At 48.0% G+C, this 24,603-nt stretch overlaps 1 protein-coding gene across 3 annotated transcripts in view; it reads right to left on the reverse strand.

The window, feature by feature from the left end:
- Window positions 1-8,226: 8,226 nt before the first annotated feature.
- LOC139239093 (uncharacterized) overlaps window positions 8,227-24,603 on the reverse strand; it is a 69,788-nt gene continuing 53,411 nt past the window's right edge. For 2 of the 3 annotated variants that reach the window (XM_070867614.1, XM_070867615.1), the window contains exons 3-4: window positions 12,705-12,816; window positions 10,703-10,909 (exon numbers count right to left, since the gene is read on the reverse strand). In XM_070867614.1, coding sequence (XP_070723715.1) covers window positions 10,778-10,909; window positions 12,705-12,816 — 244 coding nt within the window. In that variant the 3' untranslated portion in view covers window positions 10,703-10,777. Of the gene's footprint in view, window positions 10,910-12,704; window positions 12,817-24,603 lie in introns of all 3 variants that reach the window. The other variant, XM_070867616.1, reaches the window with a different exon arrangement.

Genomic DNA, 24,603 nt, shown 5'->3' on the forward strand with positions numbered 1-24,603 from the left:
GTGAATTGACTTAAAAACTTATTGCACGGGACTGCTCCATGCACCACCCTCCAGGCCAATTCCCCAATAAATAGAGGGAGGACTCCCGCGTAGAGAGCCCTCCTTTGGGGACCCCCGCCTCCTCCGGACGGTAAGATGGTGCGCCATGGGATGTCCGGACGGAAGCAACAGCTCGACAAACCTGTGACCATACTCAGGTTCATACATTACACTGCTCCTTCTTGTAGAAGCAAGGTATTTGTACAATATTTCAAAAGATTACTTCTCATGATTACAACTTTACAAATTCGATTGCTGAGCCTCAGTATCTTGTTGTAAGCTTTTAGCTACCTCCTGCTCTGACCTCCATTTCTTTGCAATTGACTGGCTAAGCCATTCACAATGTAACAGCTCTACAACTTTTTTAGTTGTATTCTTTAATCAAGTGCCCCCAGATTAAAGGGGGAGGGGGCACACTCCAAAAAATTTTCAAGTGCCTTCTTGGGTTTTTTTGGGGAGCACAAAAACACAACTTATACAAGTGCCCCCAGGCTAAAAGGTGGGGGCATTAAAACCAACAACTTAAGCAAATTAAACTTTAGACATTAAAATCAAATTAAAATGTGGTTGCCGGGGGTGATGATGCACTCCAGTCCCTCCGGCGCCCACCTCTCGCGGAAGGCCGCGAGCGTACCGGTGGACACCGCGTGCTCCATCTCCAGGGACACCCCTGGCTCGGATGTAACCGCGGAAGAGAGGCAGGCAGTCGGGCTGAACGACCCACTCGACAGCCCGCTGCCTGGACCGGCTGATGGCCCCCTTGGCCAGGCCAAGGAGTAGTCCTACGAGGAGGCCCTCCAACCTGCCCGCTCCCCTCTGCACCAGGTGCCCAAAGATCAGGAGCGTGGGACTGAAGTGCAGCCAGAATTTGAGGAGCAGCCCCTTCAAATAATGGAAGAGGGGCTGCAACCTCGCACATTGCACATAAACATGGAACACGGACTCCTCCAGACCGCAGAAATTGCAGGCGGCCTGGGAGTCCGAAACCAACTTAAAAACTTATTGCATGGGACTGCTCTGTGCACCACCCTCCAGGCCAAGTCCCCAATAAATAGAGGGAGGACTCCCGCGTAGAGTGCCCTCCATTGGGGACCCCCGCCTCCTCCGGACGGCAAGATGATGCGCCATGGGATGTCCGGACAGCAGCAACAGCTCGACAAACCTGTGACCATACTCAGGTCCATACATTACACTGCTCCTCCTTGTAGAAGCAAGGTATTTATAGAATATTTCAAAAGATTACTTCTCATGATTACAACTTTACAAATTCGATTGCTGAGCCTGAGTGTCTTGTTGTAAGCTTTTAGCTCCCTCCTGCTCCGACCTCCATTTCTTTGCGATTGGCTGGCTAAGCCACTCACAATGCAACAGCTCTACAACTATTTTTGTTGTCAACAGCTCTACAACTAAAATCTGTGTATTGCTAACAGGTGCATACGTTACAGGAGAAACCAATGACATCACCACCCCGCCCCCACCCCCCCACCCTCACCCCAGAACTGGCTCTCTTTCCATGCACAATGTGCTGCAATATAGTTCCTATAAGTTGAAAGAGGGACAGATTAAGATAAAACCACACATGTACCACATCCCAACCCACTCACATAAAGGGAGCGCTTAGATTGAAGGAGACTGCTGGATAGGCTGTGGTGAAGAGAGCGCTGCCCCGCGGAGCTTCTAGGCACGCCCAAAGATCCGACAGTGCGAGCAAGGGAGCTTCAGTAGAATCTCAGTTTGCCACTGTGTCTGTCCCGACCCATTGTCTCCTCAAGCTCCCTGTAGTGATGCCAGGCGTTTAGAAATCCCAGAGCCTCCTTCTAACTTCCTTTGTACTCATGTACAACTCTAATTTAACATTTTCAGCCTTGTATTTTACATTGCTTCATCCCCTCCCTACCTCTGTGACCTCCTACAGCCCGACAACCCCCTGAGAATTCTGCACTCCTCCAATTCTGGCCTCTTGTGCATCCCCCGCTTTCCATCGTGCCCCCCCCCCCCGCCGTTACCGGCCGTGTCTTCAGCTACTTAGGCCCTAAAATCTGGAATCTCCTCCCTAAACCTCTCCGCCTCTCTCCTCCCCCCCCCACCCCTTAAGATGCCTCTGAGAACTGACCTCTTTGACCAAGCTTTTGATCGCTGTCCTAACCTCTCTACATGGCTCGGTGTCAAGTCTGATAACGCTCCTGTGTGAAGCACCTTGGGACGTTTCGCCACGTTAAAGGTGCTATATAAATGCAATTGTTGTTCTTGCCGACCGATGCAAAGCTGGGAAGAGCGGAAGGTGGTTGTCTCTTCCCACCCAGTGTGGGGCACGGCTTAGTGTGAGACGGCGGGATCCTCATTCAGGCTGGAGTACGAGAGACTTCTCGAGATGTGGTCCTTTATCGATGGACTACTGCCAACAAACGATGGACAATCCCCAGGCCACCACAAACTGAAATGGAACAGCGCTGGCAAAAATACATTCACCAGACCACAGGGTGCATTAGGGAATATTCGGCCCCAGGCAGTAGAAAGTCTTGCATTTCTATAGTGCCTTTCACAAAAACTAGATGACCCACAGCGCTTTACAGCCAATGAAGCACTGTTGTAATGTGGGAAACATGGCAGCCAATTTGCACACAGCAAGCTCCCACAAACAGCAAAGTGATAATGACCAGATAATCTGTTTTAATGATGTTGGTTGAGGGATAAATATTGGCCATGGGATCTTTTACATCCACCTGAGAGAGCAGGCGGGGCCTCGGTTTGACGTCTCATCTGAAAGACGGCACCTGCGACAGTGCAACACTCCCTCAGCACAGCACTGGGAGTGTCAGCCTAGATTTATGTGCTCAGGTCTCTGGAGTGGGACTTGAACCAACAACCTTCTGACTCCGAGCCACGGCTGACATTCCTCATGTTACCACAAACTGAAATGGAACAGCAATTGCAAAAATAACTTCCCCAGACCACAGGGTGCAGTCAGCTGGGGGTATTCAGCTCAGGCAGTAATCGAACCCCTCCCACTCCCACAGTGAAAACTAACACTTCCACAGTACTTCTCGTGTAATATATAGTGCTCATTACTACTGCCTTACATTATGTGCTCCGCAGGTCGGGGTCATAAAAGGAGCGGCGAGCAGCGGCCTGGGAGCAGCATGGTGGCCACTTCAGGAAGCAGCGCGAGCTGGTGCAGGAAGGCGACGGCTGCGAAGAGTGATGTCATCAAGGTCCAGGTTGGTGATTGGAGCGTGGGCAGATACAGCAGGAGTGGCGACAGACTGTGGAGGGATGCGATCGGGGCCCAGGGGAGGCGCGAGTTCAGGGCCAGAGGCCCAGGGGCAGCACGGGCCCAGCCCACACTGCGATATGTGTGCACACTAGGTCTGTGCAGCAGAGCTGGTCTCCAGTCATCTTGGTTAACCCTTGCCACTGGACCATAAGAACATAAGAACATAAGAATTAGGAACAGGAGTAGGCCATCTAGCCCCTCGAGCCTGCTCCGCCATTCAATGAGATCATGGCTGATCTGGTCGTGGACTCAGCTCCACTTACCCGCCTGCTCCCCGTAACCCTTAATTCCCTTATTGCTTAAAAATCTATCTATCTTTGACTTGAAAACATTCAATGAGCCAGCCTCAACTGCTTCCTTGGGCAGAGAATTCCACAGATTCACAACCCTCTGGGAGAAGAAATTCTTTCTCAACTCGGTTTTAAATTGGCTCCTCCGTATTTTGAGGCTGTGCCCCCTCATTCTAGTCTCCCCCACCAATGGAAACAACCTCTCTGCCTCTATCTTGTCTATCCCTTTCATGATTTTAAATGTTTCTATAAGATCACCCCTCATCCTTCTGAACTCCAAGGAGTAAAGACCCAGTCTACTCAATCTATCATCATAAGGTAACCCCCTCATTTCTCGAATCAGCCTAGTGAATCGTCTCTGTACCCCTTCCAAAGCTAGTATATCCTTCCTTAAGTAAGGTGACCAAAACTGCACGCAGTACTCCAGGTGCGGCCTTACCAATACCTTATACAGTTGCAGCAACACCTCCCTGCTTTTGTACTCCATCCCTCTCGCAATGAAGGCCAACATTCCATTCGCCTTCCTGATTACCTGCTGCACCTGCAAACTAACTTTTTGGGATTCATGCACAAGGACCCCCAGGTCCCTCTGCACCACAGCATGTTGTAATTTCTCCCCATTCAAATAATATTCCCTTTTACTGTTTTTTTTTCCAAGGTGGATGACTTCACACTTTCCAACATTGTATTCCATCTGCCAAACCTTAGCCCATTCGCTTAACCTATCCAAATCTCCTTGCAGCCTCTCTGAGTCCTCTACACAACCCGTTTTCCCACTAATCTTAGTGTCATCTGCAAATTTTGTTGCACTACACTCTGTCCCCTCCTCTAGGTCATCTATGTATATTGTAAACAGTTGTGGTCCCAGCACTGATCCCTGTGGCACACCACTAACCACTGATTTCCAACCGGAAAAGGACCTATTTATCCCGACTCTCTGCTTTCTGTTCGCCAGCCAATTCTCTATCCATGCTAATACATTTCCTCTGACTCCACGTACCTTTATCTTCTGCAGTAACCTTTTGTGTGGCACCTTATCGAATGCCTTTTGGAAATCTAAATACACCACATCCATCGGTACACCTCTAACCATCATGCTCGTTATATCCTCAAAGAATTCCAGTAAGTTAGTTAAACATGATTTCCCTTTCATGAATCCATGCTGCGTCTGCTTGATTGCACTATTCCTATCCAGATGTCCCGCTATTTCTTCCTTAATGATAGTTTCAAGCATTTTCCCCACTACAGATGTTAAACTAACCGGCCTATAGTTACCTGCCTTTTGCCTGCCCCCTTTTTTAAACAGAGGCGTTACATTAGCTGCTCTCCAATCCGCTGGTACCTCCCCAGAGTCCAGAGAATTTTGGTAGATTATAACGAATGCATCTGCTATAACTTCCGCCATCTCTTTTAATACCCTGGGATGCATTTCATCAGGACCAGAGGACTTGTCTACCTTCAGTCCCATTAGTCTGTCCAGCACTACCTCCCTAGTGATAGTGATCATCTCAAGGTCCTCTCTTCCCACATTCCTATGACCAGCAATTTTTGGCATGGTTTTTGTGTCTTCCACTGTGAAGACGGAAGCAAAATAATTGTTTAAGGTCTCAGCCATTTCCACATTTCCCATTATTAAATCCCCCTTTTCATCTTCTAAGGACCAACATTTACTTTAGTCACTCTTTTCCGTTTTATATATCTGTAAAAGCTTTTACTATCTGTTTTTATGTTTTGCGCAAGTTTACCTTCGTAATCTATCTTTCCTTTCTTTATTGCTTTTTTAGTCATTCTTTGCTGTTGCTTAAAATCTTCCCAATCGTCTAGTTTCCCACTAACCTTGGCCACCTTATACGCATTGGTCTTTGATTTGATACTTTCCTTTATTTCCTTGGTTATCCATGGCTGGTTATCTCTTCTCTTGCCGCCCTTCTTTTTCACTGGAATATATTTTTGTTGCGCATTATGAAAGAGCTCCTTAAAAGTCCTCCACTGTTCCTCAATTGTGCCACCGTTTAATCCTTGTTTCCAGTCTACTTTAGCCAACTCTGCCCTCATCCCACTGTAGTCCCCTTTGTTTAAGCATAGTACACTCGTTTCTGACACAACTTCCTCATCCTCAATCTGTATTACAAATTCAACCATATTGTGATCACTCATTCCGAGAGGATCTTTTACGAGGAGATCGTTTATTTTTCCTGTCTTGTTACATAGGACCAGATCCAAAATGGCTTGCTCCCTTGTAGGCTTTGTTACATACTGTTCTAAGAAACAATCCCGTATGCATTCTATGAATTCCTCCTCCAGGCTACCCCCTGCGATTTGATTTGACCAATCGATATGTAGGTTAAAATCCCCCATAACTACTGTCGTTCCTTTTTCACATGCCTCCATTATTCCCTTGATTATTGCCCGCCCCACCATGAAGTTATTATTTGGGGGCCTATAAACTACGCCGACCAGTGACTTTTTCCCCTTACTATCTCTAATCTCTACCCACAATGATCCAACATTTTGTTCATTGGAGCCAATATCATCCCTCACAACTGCCATGATATCATCCTTTATTAACAGAGCTACCCCACCTCCCTTCCCTTCCTGCCTATCTTTCCGAATCGTTAGATACCCCTGTACGTTTAATTCCCAGTCCTGGCCACCTTGCAACCATGTCTCTGTAATGCCACCAAATCATACCCATTTGTAATGATTTGTGCCGTCAACTCATTTACTTTATTTCTAATGCTGCGTGCAAGACCTAGCTCTGTCAAGCCCGTGTGGTGGCTGGTGTGCAACGGTCACCCCACGTTAAAAAAATCCACGCACAGGCATCTTCCACCCTTCAGGACGTAGTTCGGGTCCTTCATTGAAACACCTGTGAACTTGTCCTTTTTTGGCATGGAAGCAAGTCATCCTCATTTCGAGGGACTGCCTATGATGATGATGACATTATGTGATTCACCATTACATACTGGAACAGGAGGACATTGTAGAACAGAATACCAGAAGTTTCATTCCCTCTGATGTTGCACTAGTTGATGCGCTTGTAAAAAAGTTACGATTGTATTAAATAGAGCATAGAGGAATTATACAAGGATATTAACCATTGTTACAGCATTGCCTTCAGAAGTAACATTGTAATACAAAAGAGACCGGGCCGGGATATAAGCTAGATCGGTTTGGATTATAATTGAGGTTGGGCTGTAATACAAATGAGTGAAGAGAGAATTTGCTTTTCTACAACACAACGTGTATTTATATAGTGCCAGTAACATAGTGAAATGTCCCAAGGCGCTTCACAGGAGTATTATGAAATAAAAAATTTGACATCGAGCTGGATAAGCGCAGGTGACCAAAAGCTCGGTCAAAGAGGTAGATTTTAAGGAGCATACAAAAGCAAAATACTGCAGATGCTGGAATCTGAAATAAAAACAGAGCATGCTAGAAATCTCAGCGGGTCAGGCAGCATCTGTGGAGAGAAAAACAGAGTTAATATTTCGGGTCGATGACCCTTTGTCGTCTTTAAGGAGGAAAGAGAGGTGGAGAGGTTTAGGCAGGGACTTCCAGAGCTTGGGGCCCAGGCAACAGAAGGCACAGCCACCAATGGTTGAGTGATTATAATCAGGGATGCTCAGGAGGGCAGAATTAGAGGAGCGCAGACATCTCGGGGGATTGTGGGGCTGGAGGAGATTACAGAGATAGGGAGGGGCGAAGCCATGGAGGGATTTGAAAACAAGGATGAGAATTTTGAAATCAAGGCGTTGCTTAACCGGGAGCCAATGTAGGTCAGCGAGCACAGGGGGTGATGGGTGAGTGGGACTTGGTGCGAGTTAGGACACGGACAGCTGAGTTTTGGATCACCTCTACTTTATGTAGGGTAGAATGTGGGAGGCCAGCCAGGAGTGCGTTGGAATAGTCAAGTCTAAAAGTAACAAAGGCATGGATGAGGGCTTCAGCGGCAGAAGAGCTGAGGCAAGGGCAGAAACGGGCGATGTTACGGAGGTGGAAACAGGCGGTCTTAGTTATGCTGCGGATATGTGGTCGAAAGCTCATTTCAGGGCTCGCTCAGCAGAAAGCTGGCGGATGGGCATCCCTGTTCTCCCTTATTGCTTTTTTGGTGGCTGCGCGGCCCATTCACAATGTCGTGCAAACTTAACATTGATAAAGCTGGTCACGGACTGCGCGGGACCGACAGGGAGCTACGCAGCCATGCAGCTTAGAGAGAATATTGGTGGGCGGTTAAAATTGCCCCTGTCTCTTACTTAACCGAAAGCCGCCATGATCGCAACGCCTACAATTTTAACCTGCTCCCCTGAGCAGGCGGCAAGGAGACGTGCCCTGACCCAACAGGGTCCTTCTTTACACATGCACGTCGCGGCTCAATGACATCATCGAGACCCGACTGCACATTTAACTCAGGCCCGAAAAGGGAATCCACCCGGACTTAAAATCGGGGCCTTTATTCAGAGTTTATTGGCCTGGAACGGTCAATATAAAGAAGGTGGTGCTAGGCTGGAGTTAATTCTGTATCTACTGATTGCCGCCAAAAATAAGCTATCTGTATGTAAGTCACTATTATTGTAAGGTCACACACAGATACCCAAATGGTCTTAGGAGTTATAAGGCATTTTATTGAGGGAGTGATAGTTCAAATATAGTCAAACACAACACACAATCAGGATAGACACAGTAGACATACAACCATGACAAGTAGCTGGTACTAGTCCCGATTGGCCAGATGGCTGGTGGTACGAACAGTTCTTATCTTCACCGTCTGCCCTGAAACGCCTTCTGGGCATTTCTTCTGTCTTTTATTTATTTTTTTAGGGGCGGGCCTGGTGTAGGATATGGACAGGATCATTTAACCTATGATATGTCGAGTTCTTTGTCTCAACTCTTGGGTGAGACCCTCCTCTTCGCATCCTCCCAAGGTCGGACTCAGACAGGCCATTCTTGGCCTTCACATGTTTGGAGCTGCCCGTTATCAGTTATTGATGTTCACGCTGTTCAAGTCGCTTTAGCTATTGAACCAGGGACTGAATCTTTCATTCCAACACCAGCCTGAGGAGACTTTTTGTTCTCAAGTTGTTTCTTCCAATTCACAATTTCTTACATCGTGTAGCTGGAGGAAATAAAGACTGACACAAAAGTGCAAGTTATTCACCAGAGTTTGCAAGGAGCATATTTAACGGTCACAGAGAGAAAGCTGTAGAAACAAGAGAAAAAAATATGATTTATATACAACGCAAGGTGCTTTTAAAACAACGTCTTCTGATGTTGCTTGGACATGGCTGGGTAGTTGGCAGTGACACAGTCTGGCTCATACTGCCTTGCTACCTCACATGGAAAACAAAACCTAATGATCCACCGAGTCCCAACTGCGATCTCATGGTTTCATAAGCATACAAAAGGCGAAGGATCGATTTACATCAACAGGTTTGTGTATGTTGGCCCACAGCACTGTGCGGCATCCCACTCCCTTCACCTCACTACTGGTGGTCGTGCCTTCAGCCGCCTGGGCCCTAAGCTCTGGAGTTCCCTCCTCAAACCTCTCCGCCTCTCTCTCCTTTAAGCCGTTGCTTAAAACCTACCTCGTTGACCAAGCTTTTGGTCCCCTGTCCTAATGCCTCTTTCTTTGGATCGGTGTCAGCTTTTCATAGAAATTTACAGCACGGAAGGAGGCCATTTCGGGCCATCGTGTCTGATCACTCTCATGTGAAGCACCTAGGGATGTTTCACTGGGTTAAAGGCGCTTTACATAATTTGTTGTTGGTATATCAGGGGGAGCAATGCTCTGTTTAATTCACTGTCAAAAATACACTCCCTCATTTTGCAGATCCAAAGTAAATACTTGTATTTATATAGTGCCTTATCGTGTCTCGGAAAAATCTAAAAGTGCTTCCCGATGAGTTACTTGGAAATGTAGTGACTGTTGCTATTAGGTTCGTGCGTCGGCCATTTTGTGCACATGGCAAAGCAAGTGGCAACAAACTGGCCGTTGCACTTGCTTCCATACCTTTGCTTTTGGAAGCTTTCGGGTGGTTTACCTCTCTTTGTGCCGCGGAGCATCGCTGTTAAAAACAACCCCTGGTCTTGTTTGCGCGATTTTCAGAAGTTTAGTGAGTATAATGGTCAACAGCTCAGCGTAACAAAGCACTGCTGTCGGCTCACTAACTCAGGCGGGGTGTATTCTTGGAGGGTTCATCACATGACCTTCCATCTCCCACTGCTCCGCCCCCTCAAACAACCTTTTCTACCCCCCATCTCCAATATTTTTGTAACTAATTAACGAAAGAAAGAGTTAAAAGAAAAGGAAAAAAACAAAACAATTTTAACACCCGCTTTGAATTTTCCTCCTCTCCCAGCAGTGTGTAGGAGATTCATCTTTCATTCCTGGAGACTCCAGGGCTACCCAGGAGGAGTTGGCAACCCCCAACCAGCTGCCAGTCTGGATATCCAGGCCTCCATAGTGTCAGCCGTGGCTCAGTGGGTAGCACATTTGCCTCTTAGTCAGAAGGTTGTGGGTTCAAGTCCCACTCCAGGGACTCGAGCACATAAATCTAGGCTGACACTCCAGTGCGGTGCTGGGGGAGTGCTGCACTGTCGGAGGTGCCGTATTTCAGATGAGATGTTAAACCGAGGTCCCGTCTGCCCTCTCAGGTGGATGTAAAAGATCCCATGGCACTATTTCGAAGAAGAGCAGGGGGAGTTCTCCCTGATGTCCTAGGGCCAATATTTATCCTTCAATCAATATCGCAAAAGAAAAGAGATTATCTGGGTCATTATCACATGGCTGTGTGTGGGAGCTTGCTGTGCGCAAATTGGCTGCCGCGTTTCCCACATTACAACAGTGACTACACTCCAAAAGTACTTCATTGGTTGCAAACGCTGTGAGACGTCACATGGTCATGAAAGGCACTATATAAATGCAAGTCTTTTCTTGTGGGGGGGTACGAGGGGGAAGAGAACCAAGCGTAGAATAGGGGGTCGAAGCAGCTCTGAAGCATCTAGAACGCAAACCCCCCAAAGTCAAAGGTATCAAAGTCCTGATCCATGGTTTCGCAGTCGAAGGAGTTGTAGCCCGTGCAGTCGGCCTCCTGACAGCAGTCGGCCGAGTGAACGCCGAGCTCCTTGAAGTCCGGGGCGGCGGTCTCGGAGGGCGGCGCGGCGGACGAGGTCATCATATAGCCGAGGGTGGGGCCGGCGGCAGCTCCGCCCACCAGCAGGCAGGCGGCCCGGACCACCTTGTGGGAGTGGGAGCCGTGACGCAGGCACGCCACCGGGCGCCTCCCTCTACTTCTGCTCGGTTTGGCTGCGGATAGAAAGGGAACAGAAACCGTTACTGAAAGATTGGGGTGAACATCGGGTAAATCAAAACACACCCTCAAAGCCACCCTGATAAAGTGCAACATCCCCACCGACACCTGGGAGTCCCTGGCCAAAGACCGCCCTAGGTGGAGGAAGTGCATCCGGGAGGGCGCTGAGCACCTCGAGCCTCATCGCCGAGATCATGCAGAAAGCAAGCGCAGTCAGCGGAAAGAGCGTGCGGCAAACCAGTCCCACCCACCCCTTCCCTCAACCACTGTCTGTCCCACCTGTGACAGAGACTGTGGTCCTCGTATTCGACTGTTCAGCCACCAAAGGAATCATTCTAAGAGTGGAAGCAAGTCTTCCTCGATTCCGAGGGACTGTCTATCACACACGGGTAGCGTGCTCGGTAGCATATAAAGATCCTCCCTGTTCCAGTGAAGATAGACATTTTTTCATTGGTCTAGGACACTCTAAAGCACTTTACAGCCAATTAAGTTTAGTCACTGTTGTAATATAGGAAACAAGGCAGCCAATTGGCACACAGCAAGCTCCCACAAACAGCACTATCATAATGACCAGATAATCTGATGTTGATAGAGGGATAAATATTGGCCAGGGCACCGGGGAGAACTCCCCTCCTCGATATAGTGCCCTGGGACCTTTTATGTCCACCTGAGAGAGCAGACGGGGTCTCGGTTTAACGTCTCATCCGACAGTGCAGCACTCCCTCAGCACTGCACTGGGAGTGTCAGCATGGATTATTGTGCTCAAGTCCCTGGAGTGGGACTTGAACCCACAACCTTCTGACTCCGAGACGAGAGAGTGCTGCCCACTGAGCCACAGCTGGTACCATGGGACAGGGTGAAACAAGTGTTGCAACTTGCCATTTGGCCGGATGTTAGAGGGCGATTGCAAGGTAGGATCTATGCACCTCTGTGAGGAGAGGGAAGAGAAAGAGCCCACACTGCTCTCTCACAATAACCAACATTCAGTTCAGGGGAGCGCTGGGAGATGCCTGGCTGTGAAGGCCCCAAGGCATCACTCTCCACGGTTAAGTGGTGCATTTTGCACCATGGGAAGACCTAGAAGGCAACAGTTTAAAAATGGAAAACCATTTTCCAAGATAATGAAAAGCTGAGGTAAATGTACTAATTAACAGAAGCTGAATCACTGGATGAGGACAAGATTAGTCTTGGTTGCGATGATCTTTTATGAAAGAAATAAAGACTTGCATTCATATAGCGCCTACCGTGATCTCAAGATGTCCCAAAGTGCTTCACAGCCAATGCAGTACCTTTACAAGGTTAGTCACTGTTGTAATGCGCACAGCAAACTCCCACAAACAGCAATGCGATAGTAGCCAGATAATCTGTTTTAGTGAGGGATAAATATTGGCCAGGACACCGGGGAGAACTCCCCACCTCTTCTTCAAAGAAGAACCAAGGGATCTTTTACGTCCACCTGAGAGAGCAGACGGGGCCTTGGTTTAACATCTCATCTGAAAGACGGCATCTCCAACAACACAGCACTCCCTCAGCACTGCACTGGAGCGCCCACCTAGATTACGTGCTGGAGCGGGGCTTGATCTCACAACTTTCTGACCTGGAGACGAAAGTGCGATCCATTGAGCCAAAGCTGACTTGGTCAAATGATTTGAAGACATCTACTGTCTGGGCTTACAGGTGAATGGCCAGCTAGGCAGAGAGAGCAGAGGAGGAGGGAGCATTGCCCACGGAACCGTCGCCTTCAGGAGAAGAGGGGAGAAGTGGCAGAGAATGAACAACCACATGCTCTACCTTCGTGGTGCTGACACGTCTTCTCCACTGCCGCATGCTCTTTCTCTCGGGAGGATATCCGGTGCTGTTTGTCAATGTGGATCCTGCACGAGGACACGCTGGGCGAGAAGGCCTTCAAAGGAAAAGAAAGACAAAAGTCAATGCTCACATTAAATATGTCAGAGGAACAACACTGGGAAAGAAAGCACAGCAACAATAAAGATGATCAGAAACAGGCCATTACTGACCTGCGGTTGGTGCTAAACCTCAAGATTCAGAATGTTTAATGTACATTCCTAGCGAATCTCCAGTGTTGGGGTAGAGTAAATGAAGCATTTAAATTGTTCTGTACCTGCCCTGGGAGTGTTTGATGGGACAGTGTAGAGGGAGCTTTACTCTGTATCTAACCCCGTGCTGTACCTGCCCTGGGAGTGTTTGATGGGACAGTGTAGAGGGAGCTTTACTCTGTATTAAACCCGTGCTGTTCCTGCCTTGGGAGCATTTGATGGGACAGTGTAGGGGGAGCTTTACTCTGCATCTAACCCCATGCTGTACCTGCCCTGGGAGCGCTCAATACTGTGACTGTTGAAAATGGAAAGCATTCTGTCATGTATCTTACATTATTATATATAACTGTATCCTAACATGCTATACATGACTGTAATAAGATATGACCTGTAACCACCAGCATACCTTACCATCAGGGGTGCACTTGCAAGAGACAGGTATATAAGGACAGGTCTCAGGCAAGTGCAGCATTCCAGAGCTGTGAAATAAAGGTGCAGGTCCAGAGTGACCTTGATTTCACTACATGCCTTGTGTGAATCTGTACTGAGGGGACAGGACTTTACAGTGGCGACGAGTTACGGGATTACAGAATCCACAGAATGGCGAACAACGGATCAGATGAAAAGTACAATGCTGGAGACAATTGAGAGAACTTTATAGAAAGGCTCCAGCAAGGCTTTGTAACCAAAGACTGGTTAGGAGACGACAAAGCAGGCAAGAGAAGAGCCCATCTCTTGACCAGCTGTGGCTCGAAAACATACGCTTTAAATGAAGGATCTGTTGGCACCCGAGAAACCAGCAAGCAAGTCGTTTGAAGAATTGAGCACACTGGTAAGGGACCACCTGAAGCCAGCGAGCAACCGACACATAGCCAGACACAGGTTCTACAACCACAGACGCTGTGTGGGCCAGAGCATACCCGACTTCATGGCGGAACTTCGGAGGTTGGCTAGTTTATGTGAGTTCTCTGATGAACTGAGGAGAGAAATGCTGAGAGACTTTTTCATTGAAGGAATAGGCCACGCAGGCATATTCCGAAAGCTCATAGAGACCAAGAACCTGACCTTAGAGGCAGCAGCACTGGTTGCACAGACATTCTTGGTAGGGGAAGAAGAAACGAGGTTGATTTACAATGCAGGTACAGCAACTAATGAAATATCGGAACAAGAAGTTCACAGCATTAAACAAGCTGCGACCCCCACACACAGACAAAACCGGGAGAACAGGCTCTCGACATCAGGCAGTGGTGCCAGAAGCCATCAAGGGCCACAGGAACGCCCGTTCACACCTCATCAACCCACAATGCGAGCAATCAACTACAAACTGAGAGAAGTTCAAGAGAGATCAGCCAGACGCAGCTCATTCTTTCCAAGCAGTCTGTGGGGTGTGGGGCTGGGCACTCGTCAAGAGAATGTCGATTTCAGTAGGCTGTTTGCAGGAACTGTGAATATACAGTGCATTTGGCCCGCATGTGCAAAAAAACGGCAACTCGGCTGGTATACGAATCGGATGGGTCGGAAAGCGGACCAGAAGACTGTGGGGACAGTACCCGGGACACCGATGTACAGCGGGTCAACACAATCAATGGCCGCTGCTCCTACAACAGGACACCTCCTATAATGATGAGGGTCCTACTCAATAGGATACCTGTCAACATGGAGCTGGATACGGGAGCGAGTCAATCCCTCATGGGCGCTCAACAATTTGAACAATTGTGGCCGCAAAAAAGAGACAGACCAAAACTCACAAGGGTCGACACCAAACTAAGGACCTATACCAAAGAAATCGTACCAGTCCTCGGCAGCGCCATGCTCTCTGTCACACACAAAGGGACAATGAACCGACTTCCCCTGTGGATTGTCCCCAGAGACCCCCCAGCACTGCTGGGGAGAAGCTGGCTGGCAAAACTAAACTGGAAATGGGATGATGTCCATGCCATGTCATTAGAGGAATGGACCTCCTGCTCAACAGTTATAAAGCGATTTGAACATCTCTTTCAGCCAGGTGTGGGCACTTTCAAACGAGCCAAAGTCAAAATCTCCATCACACAGAATGCTAAACCAGCCCATCACAAGGCCAGAGCTGTACCCTCTGTGATGAGGGAAAAGATTGAACATGAACTAGACAGGCTTCTGCGGGAAGGCATTATATCACGTGTGGAATTTAGCGACTGGGCAAGTCCCATCGTCCCAGTCATGAAGCCTGATGGATCCGTACGAATCTGTGGGGACTACAAATCGACCATAAACAGAGTCTCCCTACAGGACCAGTACCCGCTGCCCAGAGCGGAGGACTTATTTGCCACATTGGCTGGAGGTAAACTTTTCTCAAAACTAGACCTCACATCTGCGTATATGATGCAAGAATTGACCGAGGAATCCAAGCTACTCACCACCATCAACACATCGAGGCCTTTTCATGTACAATCGATGCCCATTCGGCATCAGGTTGGCAGCTGCCATATTCCAGCGCAACATGGAGAGTCTGCTCAAGTCAATCCTGGGGACGGTTGTATTTCAAGACGACATACTTATCACGGGCAGGGACACCGATTCCCATCTCCGTAATTTGGAGGAAATACTAAAGCGGTTGGATCGGGTAGACCTATGAGTCAAGAAATCCAAGTGCCTGTTTCTCGCACCCGAGGTTGAATTTTTGGGCAGAAGGATTGCCGCTGATGGAATCCGCCCAACAGAGTCCAAAACGGAAGCAATTCGCTTGGCACCCAGGCCCCGGAATGTCTCAGAATTGCGCGCCTTTCTCAGGCTACTCAATTACTTTGGGAACTTTATGCAGAACTTAAGCACGCTGCTGGAGCCTCTCCACGTGCTACTCAGAAAGGTGTGCGATTGGTTTTGAGGGGACGCCCAGGAATGCGCCTTCAATAAGGCACGCAACCTTCTGTGTTCCAACAGTGTTTTGACTTTCTTTGATCCAGGTAAAAAGCTGTTTTTCACATGCGATGCGTCAGTATATGGGGTCGGGTGCATTTTGCAACATGTCAATAGTGCGGGCAAATTACAACCCATAGCTTATGCCTCCAGGTCACTTTCGCTGGCGGAGCGCGGGTACGGAATGGTAGAGAAGGAGGCGCTCGCGTGCGTGTACGGTGTCAAAAAGATGCACCAATACCTTTTCGGGGCCAAGTTCGCGTTAGAAACCAACCACAAGCCCCTCACGTCCCTCCTATCCGAGAGTAAGGCAATAAACGGCAACACCTCAGCGCGAATTCAACAGTGGGCACTCATGCTGGCGTCCTAGGACTATACCATAAGGCATAGACCAGACACAGACAACTGTGCCGACGCGCTCAGCAGGCTACCCCTGGCGACCACGGAAGGGTCTGACGAACAGGACTGTGAGATAGTCATGGCAATCAATGCCTTCGAATCCACAGGTTCGCCCATGATGGCTCGCCAAATCAGAGCCTGGACGGCCAGCGACCCCACGTTATCCTTACTAAAAAGATGTGTCCTAACCGGTGACTGGGCAGAGGCTCGCGATGCCTGCCCTGAGGAATTAAAACCCTTTCACAGGTGCATGCATGAGCTATCACTACAAGCAGACTGCCTGATGTGGGGCAGCCGAGTAGTCATGCCTCTGCGAGGCAGAGAGGCATTTGTCCGGGAGCACCATCGCGAGCACCCGGGGATCGTTCTCATGAAGGCCATAGCCAGATCCCATGTCTGGTGGCCTGGTATTGACACGGACTTGGAGCTCTGCGTCCGAAGGTGCACCATTTGTGCCCAACTCAGCAATGCCCCCAGGGAGGCTCCCCTGAGCCCCTGGCCTACCAAACCGTGGTTGCGGGTGCACATAGACTATGCAGGCCCATTCATGGGCAAAATGTTCCTTGTAGTTGTAGATGCATTTTCAAAGTGGATCGAATGCACCATTTTAAACTCGAGCACAACCTCCACCACTGTGGAGAGCCTCGCAACCATGTTTGCAACGCACGGAATCCCTGACATATTGGTCAGTGACAATGGTTCGGGCTTCACCAGCGCAGAATCCCAAGATTTTATAATTGACCACGGCATAAATCACGTCAAGATGGCACCGTTCAAGCCGGCATCCAACGGCCAGGCGGAGAGAGCAGTGCAAATCATTAAACAAGGAATGCTTAAAATCCAAGGTCCCACGCTGCAGGGTCGCCTGTCGCGACTGCTGCTGGTATACAGATCTCGTCCACACTCATTGACTGGGATCCCCCCTGCGCAACTGCTGATGAAAAGGACTTTAAAAGGACTTTAAAAGGCTTTCATTAATCCTCCCAGACATGCACGAAATCATTGAGGCAAAGCGCCGTAAGCTGACTGAGCACCATGACAGAAATTCGAGGGGGAGATGGAATGAGATAGGGGACAAAGTGTTTGTACTAAACTATGGCAGGGCTCCCAAATGGCTTGCAGGGACAGTAACGGGCAAGGAAGGAAACAGGCTACTGGTAGTACAAATGGACAATGGCAAAACCTGCCGGAGGCATGTAGACCAAGTCAAAAGCAGATTTACCAACAACACTGCGGAACCAGAGGCAGACTACAATGTGGAACTCGCACCTCACCTGGTGGACATACAGAGGGAACAACCTGAGGAAAGGGCAATCCCAACAGACAGCCCAGGCGAGTCAACAACAATCACACCAATCGAAACAGACAGCCCAGGCGAGATACCAGCAACCACACCCAAAGAAAAACAGACACCAAGGCAAACAATTGAACCACAACTCAGACGCTCCATGCGAGAGCGTAGACCACCTGAGAGACTGAACCTATAAAGACAATAAGACCTTGGGGGAGGGTGATGTCATGTATCTTACATTATTATATATAACTGTACCCTAACATGCTATATATGACTGTAATAAGATATGACCTGTAACCACCAGCATACCTTACCACCAGGGGTGCACTTGCAAGAGACAGGTATATAAGAACAGGTCTCAGGCAAGTGCAGCATTCCAGAGCTGTGAAATAAAGGTGCAGGTCCAGAGTGACCTTGACTTCACTACATGCCTCGTGTGAATCTATACTGAGGGGACAGGACTTTACACATTCCATTCACTAGAACTTTTTGGCCCATAATCTGAGGGGCCTGGAGTGCCATACCCCTCAGAGGACAATGTTCCCAGGGTAAATTTAATCAGGGGAGAAATTGTTGGGGGAAGGGAGAATAAAAGGCTGAAAGGTATAGGCTGGCACCCCAGGAGGTTTGGAAAAGAAAACATGGCAATGGTTCAGTGCGAGGATAAGGCGATATGAGATTGGGATATTATCCGGGACTGCGGTGAGGGAAGCTGCTTTGCCTGCCGACTAACGCCGAATGTTGGATTTGATGCAAGGGTCTGTGGCTGAGAGGAGGTGAAAAGACTGCTTCTGAGTTTGAAGATTGGTGATAAGTTCTTGAATGCTGTATTCTGAAGAGGTGGTGGTCTCATTCTTAAACCTGCCGGTTTATGTTGAGTGAGGACGGTGTGCTACTAAAAAAGTTGCCGTTGCTCAGAAATAAAGAGGAGATACTATCCTGGAACGCGGGTAGCCGATGGAACCCGTTATGTTAAGGTGCGATTCCCAGAGGGGGTGAAGTCATTGCCCTGCAGCCTGAAATTCGAGACAATGAAAGGAGTGTGGTACTTCCGGGTACTGCATGATAACCAGGTGAAGGTTTGCTATTACTGCCTTGGACACGACCATTTTGTGAGAAGTTGTCCAGACCTATCCTGTTATAACTGTGGCAAGTCTGGACACATCGTTTGGAACTGCAAGGCAGAGAGCTGTGGGATGCGCCACAAAGGCCCCACCTGCTGTGAGTGTGAGGCAGAAGGAAGCTCCTTGAGCGATGTGGAGATGGGAGGAGCAAGAAGTGTGAGTGGAGTTCTCGGAGGAGTGGAGCAGGCAGAGGACACAGCCGCCGAACAGAATGAGGAAAGAGCACAAGAAGAGGCAGAAAATTGCAGACCACAAAACAGAATGGAGATGTTGGAAAACACACCAGGACAGCAGCGGACAGCACGGGTCAAGGGCAGAGTCGAGACATAATGAGGCTCGGCTCCACCTAAAAAAATCGGATGTCTGTCAGCGGGAGCGGAGCGGGGTGCGGGGTAAGTGTAAGTACTCCAAAGAAAGGTGGGGAGTCGGACATCTCAGGGAGCAGGAGGGGGGCAAGACAGGAGAGGGTGCAAGAGGCAGGAGCCTTAAAGGGGCAGCAGGACGGCAGCGGGGAGACAAAGGCACCAAAAGGGAGCAAGGTGGGTGGAGACATGCCATTGTCCCAGAGAGAGAAGAAACGGGGAGCAATGATCGGCGGTGGAGGTGAGGCCGAAGGGAATGGCACTGTTGGAGAAACCATGAGAGCAGGAAGACTCTCTAAGGGAGATTCTGTATCTGACAGGGGACAGGGACGGGAGATTACAGATGAGCTCGAGAGTGAGGAGTCAGAGGGGGATGGCGACATGGAATTGGGGGGTGGGGGGCATCATATGGAAAGGGAAACATAGAAACATAGAAAGTAGGTGCAGGAGTAGGCCATTCGGCCCTTCGAGCCTGCACCACCATTCAATATTATCATGGCTGATCATGCAACCTCAGTATCCCACCCCTGCCTTCTCTCCATACCCGCTGATCCCTTTAGCCATAAGGGCCACATCTAACTCCCTTTTGAATATGTCCAACGGACTGAACTCAACAACTTTCTGTGGCAGAGAATTCCACAGATTCACCACTCTCTGGGTGAAAAGGTTTCTCCTCATCTCGGTCCTATATGGTTTACCCCTTATCTTTAGACTGTGATCCCTGGTTCTGGACTTCCCCAACATCGGGAACATTCTTCCTGCATCTAACCTGTCCAGTCCCATCAGAATTTTATAAGTTTCTTTGAGATCCCCTCTCACTTTTCTAAATTCCAGTGAGTATAAGCCTAGTCAATCCAGTCTTTTCTCATATGTCAGTCCTGCCATCCCAGGAATCAGTCTGGTGAACCTTGGCTGCACTCCCTCAATAGCAAGCATATCCTTCCTCAGATTAGGAGACCAAAACTGCACACAATACTCAAGGTATGGTCTCACCAAGGCCCTGTACAACTGCAGTAAGACCTCCCTGCCCCTGTACTCAAATCCCCTCGCTATGAAGGCCAACATGCCGTTTGCTTTCTTAACCGCCTGCTGTACCTGCATGCCAACCTTCAATGACTGATGTATCATGACACCCAGGTCTCGTTGCACCTCTCCTTTTACTATTCTGTCACCATTCAGATAATAATCTGCCTTCCTGTTTTTGCCACTGAAGTGGATAACTTCATATTTATCTACATTATACTGCATCTGCCATGCATTTGCCCATTCACCTAACCTGTCCAAGTCCCCCTGCAGCCTCTTAGCATCCTCCTCGCAGCTTGCACTGCCACCCAGCTTAGTGTCATCTGCAAACTTGGAGAGATTACCTTCAATTCCTTTGTCTAAATCATTAATGTATATTGTAAATAGCTGGAGGCCCAGCACTGAGCCCTGTGGCACCCCACTGGTCACTACCTGCCATTCTGAAAAGGACCCGTTTATTCCCACTCTTTGCTTCCTGTCTTCCAACCAGTTCTCTATCCACGTCAATACATTACTTCCAATACCATGTGCCTTAATTTTGCACACTAATCTCTTGTGTGGGACCTTGTCAAAAGCCTTTTCAAAGTCCAAATACACCACAACCACTGGTTCTCCCTTATCCACTCTACTAGTTACATCCTCAAAAAACTATAGAAGATTTGTCAAGCATGATTTCCCTTTCATAAATCCATGCTGACTTGGACCAATCCTGTCACTGCTTTCCAGATGCGCTGCTATTACATCTTTAATAATTGATTCCACCCACCACCGATGTCAGGCTAACCGGTCTATCATTCCCTGTTTTCTCCCTCCCTCCTTTTTTAAAAGCTACCCTCCAATCGTAGGAACTGATCCAGAGTCCATGGAATGTTGGACAATGACCACCAATGCATCTACTATTTCTAGGGCCACTTCCTTGAGTACTCTGGGATGCAGACTATCTGGCCTGAGGATTTATCGGCCTTCAGTCCCTTCAATTTCCTTAACACCATTTCCTGACTGATAAGGATTTCCCTCAGTTCCCCCTTCTCACTAGACCCTCCGTCCCTTAGTATTTTCGGGAGGTTATTCGTGTCTTCCTTAGTGAAGACAGAACCAAAGTATTTGTTTAACTGGTCTGCCATTTCTTTGTTCCCCATTTTAGAAAGAAAGAGCAACAGCTAACCGGCGTCAAGAAGAGAATATAAACAGAAGGTTTACAGATATCTGTAACGCAGTTGACGGAGGGGATAAGGGAGCAGAGATTAAGTGGGAATTATTGCAAGCAGAAAAATGCAAGGGGGCCATTCTCCGCACAACGGCTGAAGATGCATTGAAGGGAGAAAGATGCACTAGATATTTCCTCGAGCAAGAGAAGTTGTGACAAAGGTCATCATTGATTGGAGAGTTCAAGGTTGGAGAAAAGATCATTAATGAAAGTGAGCAGATTATGGAGGCGGCTAGTAGCTTTTATCAGAAGTTATATACAAAAGAAAACATTTCTAAATTGGTGATGGAGAAGTGAGTGCTTTTATTGAAGAGGGTTTAAAGGAGGATGAGAGAAGCATGTGTGACAAAGAAATAGGATTAGCGGAAATAAAAGTAGCAATAAGTGGAATGAAGTTCGGGGGAGGGTCTGATGGACTAAGAGCAGAATTTTTTGAAGAATTTTTAGAGATTTTAAGTCCATTGGTCTTGGAGGTTTTTAAGGAGATTGCAATTGAGGGAAGCCTGGCCCCATCTAGGAGGAGAGGTATCATAAGCTTAGCTTATAAAAATAAAGGGGATAGAGGGATCTGAAGAATTGGAGGCCCATCACATTATTAAATGTGGATTCTAAGATCTTGGCAAATCATATGAAGGAAATGATGCCACAGATAGTTTCGCCCTCTCAGTCCTATGGAGTCGTAGGCCAGGTTATCGCTGACTCTGTGGTCTCAATCTGAGATGTGATAGAACTCATGGAAGAGAGTGGGAGGGAAGCTTATGTGCTAAAGATGGATCAAGAGAAAGCCTTCGATAGAGTTTCTCATGAGCGTTTATTGATGGTTTTGGAAGCATTTGATTTCGGGAAAAATTTCATTGAGTGGTAAGGATTTTTTATTCAAATATATTTAGCTGTGTTATATGTAATGGTTTTTTTATCCAAGTATTTTCCGATACAGAGATCAGTGAGACCGGGTTGTCCCCTGTCCCCATTGTTGTACACATTGAGACCAGAACCATTAGGTTACATGATGCGAAAGGAACAAGGCACAGTTGGGATTGCAGTTCCCAGTTCCGGGCAGGTATCGGTGATACACCAATATGCAGATGACACGACCTTAACGTTAAGAGATGGGGAGTCAGTGAGGAAAGCTATGGGAGTAGTGGAGGAGTATTGTAGAGCTTCAGGAGCCAGTGTAAATTATACTAAGTCCCAATGCCTGGTTGTGGGAAGGAGTAGCGGGGAGTGGTTGGAGGAAAGCCCTTTTAAGGTGGTGGATATGAGGTGCAAGAAGGGTAGGGATGAAGTGGATCGATTAATTTGGGAACCGAAGGTTATGAAAATTAAAAATATTTTGGGAAGGTGGGAAAGAAGGTGGTTGAAAGTGCAAGGAAGAGCGACTGTGGTGTCAGCGCTCCTGCTGTCGAAACTGTGGTACTTATTGATGGTGGAGGAGATTCCTGAGTGGGCAGAAAAGTCTATCCAAGTTGTCAAAGGTTAGTAAAGACAAACGTAGGTCCCCTGCAGTCAGAATCAGGGGAAGTCATAACGGGGAACAAAGAAATGGCAGACCAATTGAACAAGTACTTTGGTTCGGTATTCACTAAGGAGGATACAAACAACCTTCCGGATATAAAAGGGGTCAGAGGGTCTAGTAAGGAGGGGGAACTAAGGGAAATCTTTATTAGTCGGGAAATTGTGTTGGGGAAATTGATGGGATTGAAGGCCGATAAATCCCCAGGGCCTGATGGACTGCATCCCAGAGTACTTAAGGAGGTGGCCTTGGAAATAGCGGATGCATTGACAGTTATTTTCCAACATTCCATTGACTCTGGATCAGTTCCTATGGAGTGGAGAGTAGCCAATGTAACCCCACTTTTTAAAAAAGGAGGGAGAGAGAAAACAGGGAATTATAGACCGGTCAGCCTGACCTCAGTAGTGGGTAAAATGATGGAATCAATTATTAAGGATGTCATAGCAGTGCATCTGGAAAATGGTGACATGATAGGTCCAAGTCAGCATGGATTTGTGAAAGGGAAATCATGCTTGACAAATCTTCTGGAATTTTTTGAGGATGTTTCCAGTAAAGTGGACAAAGGAGAACCAGTTGATGTGGTATATTTGGACTTTCAGAAGGCTTTCGACAAGGTCCCACACAAGAGATTAATGTGCAAAGTTAAAGCACATGGGATTGGGGGTAGTGTGCTGACGTGGATTGAGAACTGGTTGTCAGACAGGAAGCAAAGAGTAGGAGTAAACGGGTACTTTTCAGAATGGCAGGCAGTGACTAGTGGGGTGTCGCAAGGTTCTGTGCTGGGGCCCCAGCTGTTTACATTGTACATTAATGATTTAGACGAGGGGATTAAATGCAGTATCTCCAAATTTGCGGATGACACTAAGTTGGGTGGCAGTGTGAGCTGTGAGGAGGATGCTATTAGGCTGCAGAGTGACTTGGATAGGTTAGGTGAGTGGGCAAATGCATGGCAGATGAAGTATAATGTGGATAAATGTGAGGTGATCCACTTTGGTGGTAAAAACAGAGAGACAGACTATTATCTGAATGGTGACAGATTAGGAAAAGGGGAGGTGCAACGAGACCTGGGTGTCATGGTACACCAGTCATTGAAGGTTGGCATGCAGGTACAGCAGGCGGTTAAGAAAGCAAATAGCATGTTGGCCTTCATAGCGAGGGGATTTGAGTACAGGGGCAGGGAGGTGTTGCTACAGTTGTACAGGGCCTTGGTGAGGCCACACCTGGAGTATTGTGTACAGTTTTGGTCTCCTAACCTGAGGAAGGACATTCTTGCTATTGAGGGAGTGCAGCGTAGGTTCACCAGACTGATTCCGGGGATGGCGGGACTGACCTATCAAGAAAGACTGGATCAACTGGGCTTGTATTCACTGGCGTTCAGAAGAATGTGAGGGGACCTCATAGAAACATTTAAAATTCTGATGGGTTCAGACAGGTTAGATGCAGGAAGAATGTTCCCAATGTTGGAGAAGCCCAGAACCAGGGGTCACAGTCTAAGGATAAGGGGTAAGCCATTTAGGACCGAGATGAGGAGAAACTTCTTCACCCAGAGAGTGGTGAACCTGTGGAATTCTCTACCACAGAAAGTTGTTGAGGCCAATTCACTAAATATATTCAAAAAGGATTTAGATGAAGTCCTTACTACTAGGGGGATCAAGGGGTATGGCGAGAAAGCAGGAATAGGGTACTGAAGTTGCATGTTCAGCCATGAACTCATTGAATGGCGGTGCAGACTAGAAGGGCTGAATGGCCTGCTCCTGCACCTATTTTCTATGTTTCTATGTTTCTATGTTTCTATGTCATGTATGTAACCAGCATACTA

The sequence above is a fragment of the Pristiophorus japonicus genome, chromosome 26 (assembly GCF_044704955.1).
Source record: "Pristiophorus japonicus isolate sPriJap1 chromosome 26, sPriJap1.hap1, whole genome shotgun sequence".
Lineage (NCBI taxonomy): Eukaryota > Metazoa > Chordata > Chondrichthyes > Pristiophoridae > Pristiophorus > Pristiophorus japonicus.